This window comes from Eretmochelys imbricata, chromosome 13, assembly GCF_965152235.1.
Source record: "Eretmochelys imbricata isolate rEreImb1 chromosome 13, rEreImb1.hap1, whole genome shotgun sequence".
NCBI lineage: Eukaryota > Metazoa > Chordata > Testudines > Cheloniidae > Eretmochelys > Eretmochelys imbricata.
In genome coordinates, this window is record NC_135584.1 from 20,194,068 (window position 1) to 20,212,657 (window position 18,590).

The 18,590-nt window shown below is 43.2% G+C and overlaps 1 protein-coding gene across 1 annotated transcript in view; it reads left to right on the top strand.

The window, feature by feature from the left end:
- Positions 1 to 5,142: 5,142 nt before the first annotated feature.
- Positions 5,143 to 18,590, top strand: part of STK4 (serine/threonine kinase 4) — a 74,200-nt gene continuing 60,752 nt past the window's right edge. Inside the window, exons 1-7 of the mRNA XM_077831844.1 lie at positions 5,143 to 5,279; positions 10,863 to 10,943; positions 13,888 to 14,016; positions 15,640 to 15,754; positions 16,310 to 16,474; positions 16,926 to 17,093; positions 18,167 to 18,304. Coding sequence (XP_077687970.1) covers positions 5,248 to 5,279; positions 10,863 to 10,943; positions 13,888 to 14,016; positions 15,640 to 15,754; positions 16,310 to 16,474; positions 16,926 to 17,093; positions 18,167 to 18,304 — 828 coding nt within the window. The 5' untranslated portion in view covers positions 5,143 to 5,247. The remainder of the gene's footprint in view (positions 5,280 to 10,862; positions 10,944 to 13,887; positions 14,017 to 15,639; positions 15,755 to 16,309; positions 16,475 to 16,925; positions 17,094 to 18,166; positions 18,305 to 18,590) is intronic.

Below are 18,590 nucleotides of genomic sequence, written 5' to 3' on the forward strand. Positions count from 1 at the left end.
CTGCGGCTTCCTGCCGGCCGGCACAGGGCGGGGCCCGCTGCGCCGCGGCCACGCCCGCTCCCCGCCTCCAGCGCCTCCCCCGAGCCGGGAGCTGCAAGCCCCTTCCGCTGGATTGCCCCTGGGGGGCTCCGCTTCCCTGGCACAGGGCGGGCCTCAAGAGAGGGGGCTGGGAGAGAGACCGTGTCAACCCCTGACCCCCCAGCTCCCCCCCAGGTGCCCCGACCCCCGCTGCTCTGTGCCGTCTCCCCTCACCCTCAGCTCCCCCGACCGCCGCTGCTCTGTGCCGTGTCCCCTCACGCCCCCGCTGCTCTGTGCCGTCTCCCCTCACCCCACAGCTCCCCCGACCCCCCGCTGCTCGGTGCCGTCTCCCCTCACCCTCAGCTCCCCCGACCGCCGCTGCTCTGTGCCGTCTCCCCTCACCCCACAGCTCCCCCGACCCCCCGCTGCTCTGTGCCGTCTCCCCTCACCCCCCAGCTGCCCCGACCCCCGCTGCTCTGTGCCGTGTCCCCTCACCCCACAGCTCCCCCGACCCCCCGCTGCTCGGTGCCGTCTCCCCTCACCCCCCAGGTGCCCCGACCCCCGCTGCTCTGTGCCGTCTCCCCTCACCCCCCAGCTGCCCCGACCCCCCGCTGCTCGGTGCCGTCTCCCCTCACCCTCAGCTCCCCGACCGCCGCTGCTCTGTGCCGTCTCCCCTCACCCCCCAGGTGCCCCGACCCCCGCTGCTCTGTGCCGTGTCCCCTCACCCCACAGCTCCCCCGACCCCCGCTGCTCTGTGCCGTCTCCCCTCACCCCCCAGGTGCCCCGACCCCCGCTGCTCTGTGCCGTGTCCCCTCATCTCCCAGCTCCCCCGACCCCCGCTGCTCTATGCCGTCTCCCCTCACCCCCCAGCTGCCCCGACCCCCGCTGCTCTGTGCCCTCTCCCCTCACCCCCCAGGTGCCCCGACCCCCGCTGCTCTGTGCCCTCTCCCCTCACCCCCCAGCTTCCCCAACCCCCAGCTCCGTGCCGTCAGCCCTCACCCCACAGCTCTCCTGAGCCCCCTGCCTTCAGCTCCATACCTGTCACCGTGAACCCTCAGCTCCATGCCTCTCACCCCCTTACCACAGCTCCCCAGCACCCTCTGGTCCCTCACTGTGGTTCCTTGGACCCCAAAACATACTTGCACACTCTCCACAGCCCAATGCCTACCAGCCCCCTTGCCACATCCTCCTGGTACTCAGCATCCATCAGCCCCCTCGCTGCATCCCCTGGTGCCCAGCACCCACCACCACCCCACCACATCCCTGTGGTGCCCAATGCTCACCAGCGCTTTCACCGCATCCCACGGGCACCCAATGTCCACCAGCCCATTCACGGCATCCAATGGGTGCCCAATGCTGACCAGCCCCTTCATTGCAACCCCCTGGTGCCCAACACCCAGCAGCCTCTGCTGCATTCCCTTGGTGACCAACGCCCACCAGCCCCTTCACCACATCTCCCTGGTGACCAACACCCACGAGCCCCTTCACCTCATCCCATGGGTGCCCAACACTCACTAGCCCTGCGCTGCATCCCCCTGGTGCTCAGCACCAGCAACCCCCTTGCCAAATCCCTGGGGAGTTCAGAGCCCACCTCCTCATTTATATCAGCTCCTTGAAGCCAACTAGCTACCTTGCTGCAGCTCCTGGAGCCCCTCATTCCCAAGTGTAATCATTATGCAGTGGAAGTGCCCCCTCTCCATGGCCCCTACAGCCCTTGCCAGCCAGTTCCCTTGCTGCAGCCCATGGGCTCAACACTCACCAGCGCCCTCCCTGCAGTCTACAAACCAAGGACTGTTTGCACAATGATTTTGAATAGTGAATAAAATTTGAACAATGTGGTGAATTCTCCATCACTTGAAGTTTTTATAGCAAGACTGGCTACATTTCTAATAGAGTTGCTATAGCTCTGACAGAAGTTATGGCTTGATGCAGAAATTATTGGGTGAGGTTCTTTGTGTAATGCAGGTCAGATTAGATAATGATATCTTTTGACTTTAAAAATCTATGAATATCTTAATCTTAACTATAGCAGAGCTGGTATTCTACTATAATGGGAAATGACTGCCTAGGGAGGAGTACTGCAGAAAGGGATCTGGGTGTCATAGTGGATCACAAGCTAAATATGACAGGTTTCAGGGTAGTCTGTATCCGCAAAAAGAAAAGGAGCACTTGTGGCACCTTAGAGACTAACAAATTTATTAGAGCATAAGCTTTCGTGAGCTACAGCTCACTTCATTGGATGCATGCAGTGGAAAATACAGTGGGGAGATTTATATACACAGAGAACATGAAACAATGGGTGTTACCATACACACTGTAACAAGAGTGATCAGGTAAGGTGAGCTATTACCAGCAGGAGAGCGGGGGTGGCGGGAACCTTTTGTAGTGATAATCAAGATGGGCCATTTGAGTCAACAGTAAGCAAGACATGGGAAGTTTCAGAGTAGCAGCCATGGTAGTCTGTATTTGCAAAAAGAAAAGGAGTACTTGTGGCACCTTAGAGACTAACAAAGTAATTCTTCTGCTCTACTCCATGCTGATTAGGCCTCAACTGGAGTTCTGTGTCTAGTTCTGGGTACCCCATTTCAGGGAAGAGGTGGAAAAATTGGAGAAAGCCCAAAGGAGAGCAACAAAAATGATTGGAAGGGAAGATTGACAAAATTGGATTTGTTTAGTCTGGAGAAGAGAAGACTGAGGGGGGACATGATAACAAAAGTTTTCAAGTACATAAAAGGTTGTTATAAGGAGGATGGAGAAAAATTGTTCTCTTTAACCTCTGAGGATAGGACAAGAAGCAATGGGCTTAAATTGCAGCAAGGGAGGTTTAGGTTGGACATTAGGAAAAACTTCCTAACTGTCAGGGTGGTTAAGCACTGGAATAAATTGCCTAGGGAGATTGTGCGATCTCCATCATAGAGATTTTAAAGAGCAGGTTAGACAAACACCTGTCAGGGATGGTCTGCCACAGACCCTGCCCCCACTCCACTTCTTCCTGCCCCCTCCTCTGAGCCTGCCATGCTCTCACCCCTCCCGGTCAGAGCCTCCTGCACACCACGAAACAGCTGATGGGGAAGGAAAGAGAGGTGCTGATTGGCGGGGCTGCTGGTGGGTGGGAGGTGCTTTGAGCAGGCGGGTTGGGGGAAGCTGATGGAGGGTTTCTGACATATTACTGTGGCTCTTTGGCAATGTATATTGGTAAATTCTGGCTCCTTCTCAGGCTCAGGTTGGCCACCCCTGCTCTAGATAATACTTAGTCCTGCCAGGAGTACAGGGGACTGAATTAAAAGACCTCTTGAGATCCCTCCACTACAGTCCTATGATTCTATGATTATATAAATATGGAGCAAGGAGCAATCTTTGTTACTGCTGTATGCTGTAAACAGGAACCTGGTATTATTCATTTCTTGGGGCTAACTTTGTAATGGAAGAATCAGAGCCAATCAAGGATTAAAGGAAGGGAGAAGAGAGAGTAAATATGTATCTTCTGACTCCCCCTTAGGGTGACCAGAAGAAACGGACAAAATATAGGGACACATGAGGGAAGCAAAAAAAAAAAAAAAAGCGTCCGGAGCCGAGTTGCCAAAGCAAAACAAAAAACAAAAAAACGCCGGAGTGGCCAAAGCTGCAACATCGGGACAAATGGCATCCCAACCATGCATCAGTCAGGACACGGATTTTATTGGGACATCTGGTCACCCTACTCCCTCTTCTGCTAATAACAGAGGGGAGCTCCCACTTCTCCTGGGCTGACATGGTGAGCCCTGCCCCTCCTCTTGCAATTAGCTTTAGCCTCTGGAGATAGTGTTCATGAACTACACCAGTCACACTGGTTCTCTTGTGCGAATAATTGAGCATCTTCCCCAGTGGCACCTTGGAGCACATTCACCCCAGTGGCCAGCCTGTACTCCGCTCTGATTTCATGGCCTGCTGGAGAGTTGGTGGCTCCTCCATAGGGACATGAGCCCAAGTATGTACCTGGTGCAGTTCACAAACTCCCCTGACACCTGTCCTTTGTGCAGCAAGAGGGAGACCTTAGTGCACATTTATGTATGGCACATCAGGTTGCAGCCCTTCTTCCAGCTTCTCCAGAACCTCTTACTGAGATTCTAGCTCCACTTTTCCCTACACCTTCTCATTTATGCACATCCCATCCATGGGCCCACAAAGTTGTGAGACCTCCTCCTTGTCACCTTTATCCTGGTGCTGGCCAAGATGGCCATCCATCACACCAGAAGGAGGAAGCTGGATGGTGGGGTGCTGTGCAACTGTGAGGCTTATTTCTGATCCCTTGTTATGTTACGCCTGCGAGCAGAGGTCTTCTGGGCAGCATCCACTGACTCCTTAGATACCTTTAAGGAGCAGTGGGTGCTGTTGGGAGTTCTCTGCTCAGACTGCCCTTCCAGTTCCCTGATTTTTAACCTTTAACCGTAACTCCTGTCCCCCTTTTTTCATTTGTTGTCCCCACAATTTACTTGGGTTCAATGGCCCTTCTCCACTGGTTAAGGGCCATTAACTTTGGGCAAGCTAAGGTCCTCTGTCGCCCAATAACCATAATAGGTTGGTGCACATTCAGGAGAAGGTTGACTGGATGGGAAAGCAGAGGGATAGGAAACAGGGCTGCTGGGCTCTACTTCCAGCTCCCAGAGCAGAGCCTGAAGGGATGGGGGTGGTTCCTAGGGCAGAGATCAAAGGGCTTCAGCGTCCATACTCCCCAGTTCTGGGCCTCAAAGTGACTGCCTTATGCAATCAGGATGATACTCATCCGATTGGATATTTAAATATATGTATCAGAGTAACAGCCGTGTTAGTCTGTATTCGCAAAAAGAAAAGGAGTCCTTGTGGCACCTTAGATTAAATATATGTAAACTGGTATGCAAAATAGGTGGAGGCGCTGGGGCTGCTGGGAAATTGTTGCTCCAGCCCTTAATGCACGGCCCTGTTCCGGTGGCTGACTCTGAAGCAGCCAGCAGCGATGAACAAGAGAACTGCCCGCACCCCCTCTTGAGTGGGGAGGGGCGGAGCCAGTGGAGGGACCACGCCCCTGCGGCCGCGGGAGGCGGGAGGGGCAGCGGTTTCTATAAGACCATGTGACATAACCCCGCCCCTTGTTTCCGGTGTGTGGAGAGGAGGCGGAAGTGAAGCGGAAGTGTCTTTGGAAAAGCGCCGGGAGAGAGCGGCTGGAGTCATGGAAGAATGAGCGCGCCCCCTGCCCTGCTGCTCTAGGGCGCCATGGAGACCGTGCAGCTGCGCAATCCGCGCCGGTGAGGGGCTTGGGCTGTGGGTGTCGGGAGTAGGGGTTGGGTCATGGGAGGTTGGGGGATGAGGGGAGGTGTGGGTCGGTCTGTGGAGGGATGAGGGGAGGTGTGGGTCGGTCTGTGGAGGGATGAGGGGAGGTGTGGGTCGGTCTGTGGAGGGATGAGGGGAGGTGTGGGTCGGTCTGTGTGAGGTTGAGGGTTGCCGGGGGGGGTCGGTCTGTGGGAGGCGGGGGGGATAAGGGGAGGTGTGGGTCGGTCTGTGGGAGGCGGGGTCGGGGGGTCGGTCTGTGGGAGGCGGGGGAGGGAGATGAGGTGGGTGGCGCTGTGGGAAATGTAAATAAAAAACCTGCCCACTGAAAGGTTAAATCCTCTAAAATCAGCCCAGGTTCATAAATGACTCATCCCTTAGATATACCAGGTTTTCCCAGAGAGAGCAGGGAGCCGTGGGATGGGTGACATAGCAACCAGCGTCACAGGACTCTTGTCCGCAGGCTAAAAATTCCCTCAGGCAGCATGTATCACTACAGCTTCACTAATATTGGTGCATGGACCCTATTGCAGTGGGAGTGTTAGATTTATCCAGGTAATTGTTATACTTGGGCTCCGTACATATTACATTTATTTTCCTTCAGTTGTTTATCATCCCTTGATGAATTTCTAACACTCCCACAAGTCATAGAAAGCTAAGAATAGGATTCAGAGTAGCAGCTGTGTTAGTCTGTGTTAGTAAAAAGAAAAGGAGTACTTGTGGCACCTTAGAGACTAACACATTTATTAGAGCATAAGCTTTCGTGAGCTACAGCTCACTTCATTGGATGCATACAGTGGAAAATATAGTGGGGAGATTTTATATACACAGAGAACATGAAACAATGGGTGTTACCATACAGACTGTAACAAGAGTGATCAGGAAAGGTGAGCTATTACCAGCAAGAGGGTGGGGAGGGGGGAGGGACGGGACTTTTGTAGTGATAATCAAGGTGGGCCATTTCCAGCACTTTACAAGAACAGTAGGAGGGGAAATAAATAAGGGGAAATAGTTTTACTTCGTGTAATGACACATTCACTCCCAGTCTTTATTCAAGCCTAAGTTAATTGTAAGAGACTTCAAGACTTTTCCGTAGGTTAAATATTACACAAGAAAGATGTAACCTGGAGTAATTGCAAACTACTTAATGTAAATGTGGTAAGCAGAACATAAAAATGGCCATTCTGGATCCATCTAGCCCAGTATCCTGTCTTCCGACAGTGGCCAGTGCCAGGTGCTTCAGAGGGAATGAACAGAACAGGTAATCATCAAGTGATCCATCTCCTGTTGCCCATTCCCAGCTTCTGTCAAATAGGGGTTAGGGACACCAAACCTTGAAAACAAAAGCCACATATCTTTCAGCAAAGATACCTCTATATAAGGCATCTGTCTTATGACCATCAAACAGGTATGTTAAAATTGTGACACTGTTCAGGATGGTAGAAGATTCAGAAGATAGTCGTCTTTCCCTGAGGCTTTTACAGTCTAAACAGACAACCAAACACACAGTGGGAGACCCAAAGAAATGTTTTATAACCCTCTTTTAAGAATATTTTTTTTTTGCAGTTTTAAGGAAACAAAAAAAAATCAAAATATCTCTGATATACAAGGTACCAAGAAAAACAATTTTTTTAAAAAAAGCTGGCTACAATTATAGAAAGAAGCAAAGAAAAACTGGTATCATCTTATCGTACCTCTTTACTATAATCCAATAGGGAAGACTACACTGGCTGGGATACTGATGTATCTACAATTTTTCTTTTGCATGAAACATCAGTTAATTAGGAGAGTATGGTGCTTGGAGTTGTTGCTAAATTATTTCGTTGAGGGAAACAAACCTGTGGACTTTCCTGTTGGTGATAAATTCTGTGCTACGCAATGAAATAACTGGCTATGTCTGTTTAATTGGTTAGTCACAAATAAATTTCAGTCTACATTTCTGTGCATCCAGAAACTGAATATTTCTGGACCTTGATATACTAAGTCTGTCAAGTGGTGATGATGATTTAGAGACTCTCTTCTCCTTAAGGGAGTACCTAAGGGTTTTATTTTATTGTTATACACGTGCACACACATGAACTCCATCATACCTGTCATAATTGCCATGTCTTATCTGACATTTGGGAAGATTGGCTTCCCAACAAATGAGCACTTGGAGATCAAGGAGGTATGCACTTTAAAAATACCTTAGAAACAATTCTGCCACACTTGTGGTGGCCGTTGCAGGTGATTGTGGTAATTTTCTGTTTCCATTAATGTACATCTCTTGTGACATTACACACAGTGTTATCTTTTAGGTTAGATCTGCTTGGTCCACATGTTCTTAGAATTTTTCAGTTTTCTTATGTCCATTTGTAAGATTGAGGAACTTGAACAAAAGAGGGGGAGAGATGGAGACTAGCTGTAGAACACCATAACCAATGGCAACACTTTGAATGAATGAGGGGCATCAGATTGCTTTAAAGAGAACCCCAGGGGGGTAGAAGCCTGGAATATTAAAACATTAATTGGTTTTTGTTTTTTTGCCACTAGATTAGTTTGATAGTGGGATCAGGCTTGCAGAGATGGGAATTTGTGAAAACAACGTTAGCATAATTGGGCCTCCACCCTTTGAGGAAACCCTGTCAAGTTGTGGAAAAACAAATGACTCAAACCTTTTCTATTGAAAAATGGAAGCATAAGTCTTGCATTCAAAAAACAACCCCCCCCCACCTTTTGTACTAAGAGATGTCAAGTCTGCTGTCAGGTTGCTTTTTGAATTGGTTTTGGGGGGGGGTGGGAAATCAGGCATAATTAGTCAATAATGAATTAGATGTTTAATTGCGGATGTCTCTCCTTAATAATAAGTTATACATCAGTAAAGGTCACTATTGCATGTATATTTGGCAAAAAGTGAAATTATGTTAGTTCTTTGCACTCTTGGCTATTCCATTAAATGGTCAAAATGTTTAGTCGTAGTGCAAACTAATTAGCATGATGGCAAGATGTTTGTTCTTTACAGTTATGCACAGAACCTTGTATACTGTTACTTATGTCCCTCAGTGTTCTTTATCTTATTTGTGTCAGCTACAGCAGTATCTGTTGGATGTGAAGACCAGTTATATCTTGGGATTTCAGTGAAACCTTTGAATAAAGCTGTTACCTTCCTATCATTTCACTGCAGGCTGTACTTGAGCAACCCGAGATAGGGGATATTTTAGAGGCATCTCAGCAATTGAATGAAGTTTCAGTTTGTCAAAATACTATCTGTAGCTTGCAGCTGCTTCTAACGGTATATTTGAATGATGAAGTGAAGAGGCAGCTTCCTTTGTTCTGTGGTGTAGATAGCAGTTGTTTTCTTTAAATGATGGAGTAACATTTCTACTAGTAGAAATGTGCATTTATTATATAACTGTTTATGCAAACATTTAACTATACTTGACCCAGATGGAGTGGGTGTCCATACAGTGTTGGAGTGTTCGTGTCCATACAGTAATGCTGGTTTTATAGTTTCAACCCTCTCTAAAAATGTACACTGTAAAATATAGGATATTCTAAATGAATTGGCTCACTCATCATTGATTCAGAACTTTTTAGTAATGATGAAATAAAACTTGAATTTCTGAGTTCAGAATCTGAGTATTCTGGTGGTGTCTGTAGAAACAGAAGTTAAGATGCATCCTATGAAGTGAGCTGTAGCTCATGAAAGCTTATGCTCAAATAAATTTGGTTAGTCTCTAAGGTGCCACAAGTACTCCTTTGCTTTTTGCGAATACAGACTAACACGGCTGCCACTCTGAAACCAGAAGTTAAGTTGGCTTCTAATGAACTTATGTAGTGCCTGGATTTTCTAAAATTCTAGCTTGATACTTAATGGTTGGGTCTCATTCTAGATGCTTTTTTTAGTATAGTATCTGTCATTTAGATTTCCACATTTCACACTGCTTGGAAATGGTGACTTATATGGTGACTATTTACTGATTTTTTTTCTTTCAAACAAGTAACGTTCTGTTGGTTTAATGCCTATCTTTGCAGAGAAGCTAGTGACTACTTTCAGTATTTCGCCATTTCCTGAGTCTGCTTGTTTGTAATATTTTCTTCGTTTCAGGAAGCCATTGTATATAACGCATGGGTGTACTGCTTCTGCTATATTGCTTTTGTATATAAACATAATAGAAAATGAACACAGCGTGGCTTCTATTCCTGGTTTTCAAAAACTTCATCAAAGCTTTTTACATTTGTACAAGCGTCTGATGAGCCACCTTAGTATCACAAATACAAAAACTGTATTTGCTGTCTTGATGTGTAGTAACTCCAGCTCATAGAAGCCATCAGATGTTTATTTGTAAGTTATAGGCTTACGCACATACTTCATCCTAAACATGGCTTAAGTGTGGGAATCAAAATTGGCTGATAACGGGGTTGTGCTTGACTTTTGGATCCACAACTGAGTTGTTTTCGGTTTAAAAGGAGACAATGTATCTTTTCCTGTGGCTATTATATGTCACTTAGTGGCATATAATAATGTAAAGGATTGGTTTTAAGAACTTACGGCCTTATGGAATGTTCGGAACCTTGTAGTGATTGTATGTAGTGTATGTTAAAAATAACCCGCAAAGACCAGCTTTGTGCTTTTCTTGCTGTTTTGTGATGATTGAGAAGGTTTATTTTAAAATTGAAAGAGCATAGGAATCTTTAACTCAGGCATCTTTGCTCCTAAGTGTTTCAACTATAGGAGACTTAAGCAGTTTGACTAAAAATCACTTTCTATCTCAGTTAATGAGATTTCAGTTTCATTAATTTTTTTTTTTTTGGTCATTATCCTACCAGTTCTCCAGTCATTCATAGTCTTCCAAGATGTACAAAATCTGAATTTAAAATGTGAAAAATAAGCAAGGAAAAGACCTCCCCCAACAAACCTTTTCTTTGTGCATCACAAAGCACGCCCCCCCCACAAAGGCATGAAAATAAATTTAATGTTTGTGTGGGCTCTTGGTACAAGCTTTGTATAGACATCATGATGTTCAAATGGTGTGGAAATGATCCTGAATATATTCTGATACTACATAGAATCATAGAATATCAGAGTTGGAAGGGACCTCAGGAGGTCATCTAGTCCAACCCCCTGCTCAAAGCAGGACCAGTCCCCAATGTTTGCCCCAGATCTCTTAATGGCCCCCTCAAGGATTGAACTCACAACCCTGGGTTTAGCAGGCCAGTGCTCAAACCCCTGAGCTATCCCTCCCCGCATTGAACTACTTACTGTTTCCTGCCACTGAGAGGAAATGTAGATCTTTGTGCTTGATAAAACGCTGCCCCCCGTACTACCTTTTGTAGTAGTAAGAAATAGCACTACCTGGTGTTCTGATTGTGCTAAATGCGGTTTACTTCACACTACATCTAACCACTGTATTTTATTCCTCAAGCAGACTAAATTTTATATTGTTAAGATAAAATGTATTTTTGTCAAATTATTAGAGTTGCATGGTTTAAAATGAGTTTTATTTAAAGTTCTGTTCTCAGAAATAACCAAATTACAGAATCTTAAACTCTTTGATTTCTACATCTTTATATGTATACAGGCAGCTGAAGAAATTAGATGAAGATAGTTTGACGAAGCAACCAGAAGAAGTATTTGATGTACTGGAGAAGCTGGGAGAAGGGTGAGTGTCTGAGACAATGTGGAGAATGTAAACCTGTCCAAGAACATATACACGTAATGGCCAACTATTTGTGAAGACCTGTTGTGTTTTTTTTGTTTTTAACAGAGAAATTTTTTTTGAGTCCGGTGGCATTTTGAATATATTTCTTGCAATTGGAGCACCTACATCTAAGCTCTGAGTTGTGTAAACACCAGTTTTAAACTGGGGAACTATTAAAAATGCTTGAAGGGACACTCAGGAAATAAAATCTATATTTTTTTTGATAGAGCCCTAATATAAACAAACTTTTTACTAGATAAAACAATAAAGACAGTATCAAAACTGTTTTATAGACATACGTACTGCTAGTTCCGTATTTCCAGTCAGTGAATGGGAGTGTTGGCTTTGGAGCTGCATTTTTAATGATACCTTTTAGCAGTGACCTCAGTTTGAATCAAAGTAGACAAAGAATCAGCATTCCTAGTGGAAAGTATTGGGAATCAGAAAACGTAAGTAGTTGTAAATTGTCTAACTTTTTTTGTTATCAACTCTTAATCCAAATATTAAAATGTAGAACATAAATTAAGTAAGAGAAGAATTAAATTGTTGAGAATAAAAATGACCATTTCAATTGTTGGGCGTTACACACAGTAGCCCTTTTGTTTTTCTGGTTTTTAATGTACAGGTTATAGCTAGAAAACATCACCTCGTTACTGAAGTATAAAAACCAAAAATTAATTGTAAACCAAGACACAGAGGCAAGCAAAAAATACATAACACTAGAATAGCAAGAGTGGGAGGCATATTTCCCCACAAAGTGTGGGAGGGGAAAAAAAAATACTTCCCTACTCCTAAGTGGAGAACCTGAAGAGTTGTATTAATGCTGAACATTGAAAACTGAAATTTAAAACGTTTTCCTTTTCATCTTAAAACCCCTTGTTGGAAATTCAGTGGAGTCTAGGGGGAAGATGCTAACTAGAAGAAACATAAAAGTTAAGGTTAGCTTGCATTCTGATGCTCAGGCTCTTCTTTTTAATCCTATACTGTGACTGAATAAGATATGTTGAACAAATCATGAGAGACAACTTCTGTAAACTTAGTAGTCTATTTCAAGATGAACCCATGAAACTGACACTACACTAGTGTCCTGTAGTAATATCTAGTTCTGGCAAAATGGGTGGACTGTAAATTCTTACTAACTGGCATCCAGTTAAACAGTTAAGTGCTGTGTGAAATTCTAAAACCGCAATAACTGAATACAGTGTTGAAGTCTAAACCTCTCACAGTGTACAAACTAATGCTGGAAAAGTTTTTCTTCATCAAGATAGCTGGAACATCTTTGGTCTATTTGAATTACAGTATATCAGTGGAGACAGACAACTGTGTTTGAGACAAGATTTAGGAATAGTTATAGTAGACACTAATGTTGGAGGAGAGGTTGGTAATAAAAAATGGAGAGCCTCAGAAAAGTAAATTCTTATGTTAATTCTTTTGTATTTATTTATAGTTTTATAAGAAATTATAACTTATTTATTCCAAGCCCTGCTGTCTCACAGGAAATTTCTTATTCAGATCCTCTTGTTCATTGAAGCAATAACTTGATTTAATTTTTGGGGTGAGAGGGTTATCCAAATACCTTGATTTTGTAGAAAAACGTAATATTGGAGTGTAGGGGCAAACCCATCTTATTTCTTTGTCTTTCTAATTTGCTTATCTCGGAACATCTTATACAATGTTTACTGTGTGGTGCTGTGAAATAGAGACTTTCTTGGCTACGTCTCCATCAAGCCCTGAAGATTTCTCTATATTATGGTCAGAACCGTGTCTTGTGAGAATCCATGCTGCATTAATTCATCTAGGAACAAAGTCCCTGTGTTATCCTATTTTTCCTGCATCTTTGAAACTATTGCAGTGCTTTACCTCTGTCTGAGATAATCTGGACACCATCCCTGTACCTCATGAATTAGATGGATATAAGTGACAGTTGGGTTTACTTCCCTGTTGCCGGCAAATTTATTGCCATGACATCCACTCATTTCTCAAGAGTTGTTCTGTATGCATTATAGGAAATTGTTGCTGTACCTTATTTGGAAATGGATGAAAACATAATTTTAAACATGCAAAATATGAAACTCCTATACCATGTGCCAATATATAAAAGTATGTAGTATTGCTCAAGATGGTCTAAAGCTCTGGGATGAGTACTGTGATTGACAGCTTCACTCCTCTGGCACAATGGAACTCAATAATAAGAATAAAGTTTGTTATATGGGAGACGGAACTTTCTCGGGGCTGGTCCAAGACACTGGAATGAACTTGATCAGACACTAAGGACCATCGTAAACCTCACCACCTTCCGTTCCAAGTTCAAAGCTCACTTTTTTCACTTTGCCTTCTCTAATATAAACATATATCAACAGATATATCTTGTATTCAAACAGAGAGAAAAAGCTACCAGAAGAAGACACTCCAGTGCACATGTTTCTCCCTCTGGGGAGAGGATGAGAGAACCAACAAGTGACAGATGTATAGTCATGTTGTTCAGTTACTATGGTGATGAGCATGATATAAAAACCTGTATAGACCAGTTTTTTACTGCACCTCAGTTAAATCTATATTGAAAATAGTTTAGACAAATGAGTTTGCTGGAGTTTGGGTAAAAAGGTGTATTTAAGGTTATTGGGAATGGTGATTAGCATCTTTCCTAGGTATTTCTCATTGTTACTATAGCACCAGGAGCTTGTAGATTAACTGAAGTTTTGCAAATACTCCTGTTTTATTATGTCCAAGTTGGATGTGGTGTTCAAAAAATCAACTATTAAGATATTCTTAGTAGGAGAGGTCATTAAACAATGTTCCCTTTTTTCCAGATTATGGTGCACTTCTAAGTGTAAACCAGAAAGTGTGCCAGTTTTTAACCTGTTGTATTGCTTGTATTTAGTATTTCACATTTTGATTGTTACAGATCCTATGGGAGTGTATTCAAAGCTATTCATAAAGAAACAGGTCAAGTTGTTGCAATTAAACAGGTTCCTGTTGAGTCTGACCTGCAGGAGATCATAAAAGAAATATCCATAATGCAGCAATGTGACAGGTAAGTGCATGCAATTAATCCCATCTGCAACCCCTTAAGAAAAGTATTGCATGTGATCTGCTTAGCAGTTGAATCTAGGAAACACTGTGTTGTATTAAACACTTCTCAGAAGTGAGACCAGCTGTTGGACTGAGGTGGACTAGTCAACATTTATCAAAGAGACATGATTTACATCCAGTTTTTTTAAAAATATTCTTATGCTGGCTTCTCCTCAGTCTAGTTTAATAGACTATCTACATTTGTTTACAATAAGTGCCATTTGGAAAACTGAAAGAGCAGGCGATGTATGCATGTTTTTTTTTGTTTTTTTCTTTCTCTCTCTCTCTCTCCCCCTCCCTTCCCCCCACCACCTCAGTATGCCTCCACCTGAGTTCCACTTATGTGTTTCACTTTGCATATGTACAGGCTAGTGTGCTGTCTGCAAAGGTGACAGAATTCTCATTTGCAGAGCCATCACTAGCGTGTGCAGATTTTTGTGCATTAAAATATGTGACTAAGTTGGAGGACACTCAAAATTCCTCTTGCACAAGTAGGGTGGTTGTATTATGAAAGACCAGGCCCTGTGTATCTCCCACTGATTTCACTCATTTCCTTTGAAAAAACTGTCTGAGCAGAAAAGCTTATGAAGAGATCATATACACAACTGCCCTCCTGCTACAAAAGTGTTTCCCTTGCTTAAATACTTAAAAGCCACATACCATTTCTAAGTCCTTACTTAGTCTAGTGTTAAGCCTCCAGTCTGAGGAACTTTATTTTTTAAACTGCAAGCAAGCAACAAAGCTTAATATGAATAAGATTTGCAGTACTAAAACATGGACACAATGATTTATAATTCTGCTGAGTACACTTCTACAGCTGTTCCCTCTTCCTTCTGGTAATCGTTGTCTGACTCAATAAAATGTAACTTTTTTAGAACCAGTTCATAAAGTATTCTGTGAATTAATTTACAAAATTCATTAGGCTTCTTTGAGTGTTTTCTTTTTAAGAGAGAGAGTAGAAGGCCTAAAATGGGACCTTTCATTTTGCCCAACTGCTCGACACTTGTGAGCAGTAGGGATAGTGAATCATGGAATAGCTCTGTTCTCTGCACAAACATTCTGGGGAGACTCCTACATGGTGACTAACTCTTCTGATATCAACATTTAAATTCTTACATGAGAGAGTGTCATTCATAGAGCAGAGTAAGTTTATTTTTGGTCCATTTATAACTGTTCCATTTTTGACAGCCTTTGGCTTCTTTCTAAAGGACAGAGGGTCATTCTCGTGATCTGATATGTTAATATAGAGTAGCTTATTGCTTCTTGGGCAGCCAGGTAGTAGCTGTAGATAAGATAAACTGATCTAGTGTACTGTAAAGACCTAACTCTTATTAGATTAGTAAAATGCATCATGTCTCGGAACTAAATTGCAGAACTGGGAGGAATGGTTGTTATGGTATTTAAGAGGAAATCCCCAAATGCAGGATATGAGCATTTCCTGCACTCTTATATCAGCCTGAAGTCTGGGATCCCAAGTCTGACCCTGAACTCTTAGCATCTTTTTTTGGCTGTGCTTTATGTTGTGCTCCTATTTATAAAATTGCTTTCATCAATAATATCTGACTCTCTCTCTAATTTTCCATAGTCCCCACGTAGTCAAGTATTATGGCAGCTATTTTAAGAACACGGACCTGTGGATAGTCATGGAGTATTGTGGAGCTGGATCTGTGTCTGATATAATTCGATTACGAAATAAAACAGTATGTCCTTTCCCCTTACAATCCATATTTATACAATGCCGTGTTTTAAGTATCCACTCTAAATATTACATATTATAGTAAGCAGCTTTGTAGTAGTCTATGCGTAGTTCTTTGGCCTGATTTTTCCTGAGCATCCTGAGCTCTCATTAGCTGTCCTGTGAGCTGCAAGTGCCCAGCACTCCTAAAAACCAGGATGTTTAGCTAGGTAGCTAACCTGATCCTTCAAGTTTAATGTAATGTTTTCTGGTTAAAATGATCTGTATGTCTGAAAAAATAGAATACTGATTTTTTCAGTGCTGGGATTTTTATAGCTGACCTTGTCTAGTCACATTGGTCATGTAATAGCAAGTTACCTGCGAAAGGGCCATGCACACAAAATACATGAAGGGAGACCAAGTAAACCAGTTGTACAGTGTATAGATAATACTATATCTTGGTAACTGGAACTGCCTAGAATTTTCTGCTAGTTGGTATGGGAATCTAGTATTTGTATTTCAAGGAAATGTCGGTCTTCAGCATGAGATACCAATCTAACTGCTTTTTTTTTCCCTTTAGTTGACAGAAGAGGAAATAGCTACAATAGTACAAGCAACCCTCAAAGGACTAGAATATCTGCATTTTATGAGGAAAATACACAGAGATATCAAAGCTGGAAATATATTACTAAATACAGAAGGACATGCTAAACTTGCAGATTTTGGGGTAGCAGGCCAACTTACAGTGAGTAAAATTGTTACTTGGGTTGTGTATGTAGAAATGTCTCATTCAGCCTACAGGTACAAGTGAAACACTTACTGGAGAGATTATGCTAAATTCAATTGTTTAGCACTACATGAATGCATTGCACATGCACTGCAGTGGGGCCCAGAGGAGGGACAGGCGGGCTGACACTCTGGCTTTCTTGTTCAGAGAACTAAAGCACCAAAACAGTTGTGTATAGTAGCACATACTGTAGTAACATCTACTGTTTTCTACTGAGTCCCCACACAGCTCTGCCAGTGCATCTAAATCCTGATGTGCAAAATTCCTTATTTCAGTCTTACTGAATCATTTTTGTGTATAATCTTTAGGGAGAGTGTTATTTATTAATGAATAGCTGGCAAAGTTGTTCCTTCTGCTTGCCAAATTGTCTGTTCTTCTGCTCTCTTCCCACCCCCCCCTTCCATTTTAGGATACCATGGCAAAACGGAACACAGTTATAGGAACCCCATTTTGGATGGCTCCAGAAGTGATCCAAGAAATAGGGTATAACTGTGTAGCAGATATCTGGTCACTGGGAATCACTTCAATAGAAATGGCTGAAGGAAAACCACCATATGCAGATATTCATCCAATGAGGGTAAGGACTGAGGCCTCTTCAAATATAGCTCTCTTGCAGAATGCAGGTAGCCTCTGTTGGCAGTTAGCTGAAAAAACATTTTATAAGATGCTATCTAGCTTTTAACCTAGAGAAAATGAGCAAGCTCTTTTTTTAACCTGTGCTTTTTAATATTTAGTAAAATAGGGAAAAACAATATTCAAAGGAGAATCTGTCAACTTGATTCTTTTGTGTCAAGGCATGCGAAATTACCAGATTTGTTCAGAATATGCATGCATGGAAATGGGTAGTCTTGAGTTTGATCCAAAGTGAATCTTTTCGTCACAACCACCAGTAAACACAATTTTTCAGGTCATCATCAGAGCTTATTGGTCCAAAATCTCAGCCAAGATCTGGTGTTATCACTTATCTCGAATAGTTCCTTGGGAGTACAGCATGTTGCTAGAGGACAATGTGTCAGTCAGTGCTCCAGTCTTTGCTTAGGGTCTCCACATTTGCCTGTGGGGTCCATTCCTCCGCTTCCACTTGGTCATATTGTTTCCAATCTTTGCCATCCTAATTCTCACTAGATTTAGTGTACACCAGTGTTTTTGTTCGAGGTCAGTTCCTGTAAGGAGATGTTCTGAAGGAACAAGATCATTGGTAATTCCCACCATTTTGTTACTCCATTGCTTTCCACTGTGGTATTTTTGGGTAAGGGACTTTTCAGAGGCAAACCTCTTTTGGGAGTTCCATCCCTTGAGTGGTGGAATGTGTCCATGCAGTGGGTATCCTGTATTACGCACCTGTTTTTCTCTTTCATTTTTAGTAAAGGACTTTTAGTGGTTTAAAATAGCAGATGTCACCCTCTATGCAAAATAGTGGCTTTGCCATAGGAGGAAACGTGCGGAGTACAAATCCCTTGCTCTCTTCGGAGGGGAATATACATAGCATTGGCATAAAGACTTGAGAAGCCACAGAGGGTTTTGGTACATGAATAACTTTGCAAGGGTCTGTCTCTATGCTCTGATCTATGTCTGTTCTGTGTTTTTTATCTTAAAGATTTCCAAAATCAGTTAACTCTAGAACAATACTTATTTTATTTTTATTATCAGGCAATTTTTATGATTCCTACAAATCCTCCTCCAACATTCCGGAAGCCAGAACTCTGGTCAGACAACTTTACGGACTTTGTAAAACAGTGTCTTGTGAAAAGTCCTGAACAAAGAGCAACTGCTACACAGCTTCTCCAGGTTTGCTATTTGTTACCTGGGGTGCTTTCAGAGGGTATCGGAGGGAGTTCTTAACTAAACAAACCGCAGTGCAGGCAATGAGTATTTGTGCAATTTGAGATGTTGGTTTCCCTTCGTGCTTCCCCTGTACAACTTGTACAGTGTAAGATCAAGTTGCGTGAGGTTTTTAAACCTTTAGTTTCTTCCCTAGAAATTAGACCGTCTCCTACTTTCTGTTCCCATACTCATACACACATCTTTATGCCCCCAGGCTTTTGTCAGTGTTTCAAGATTTTGAGAAAGAGAA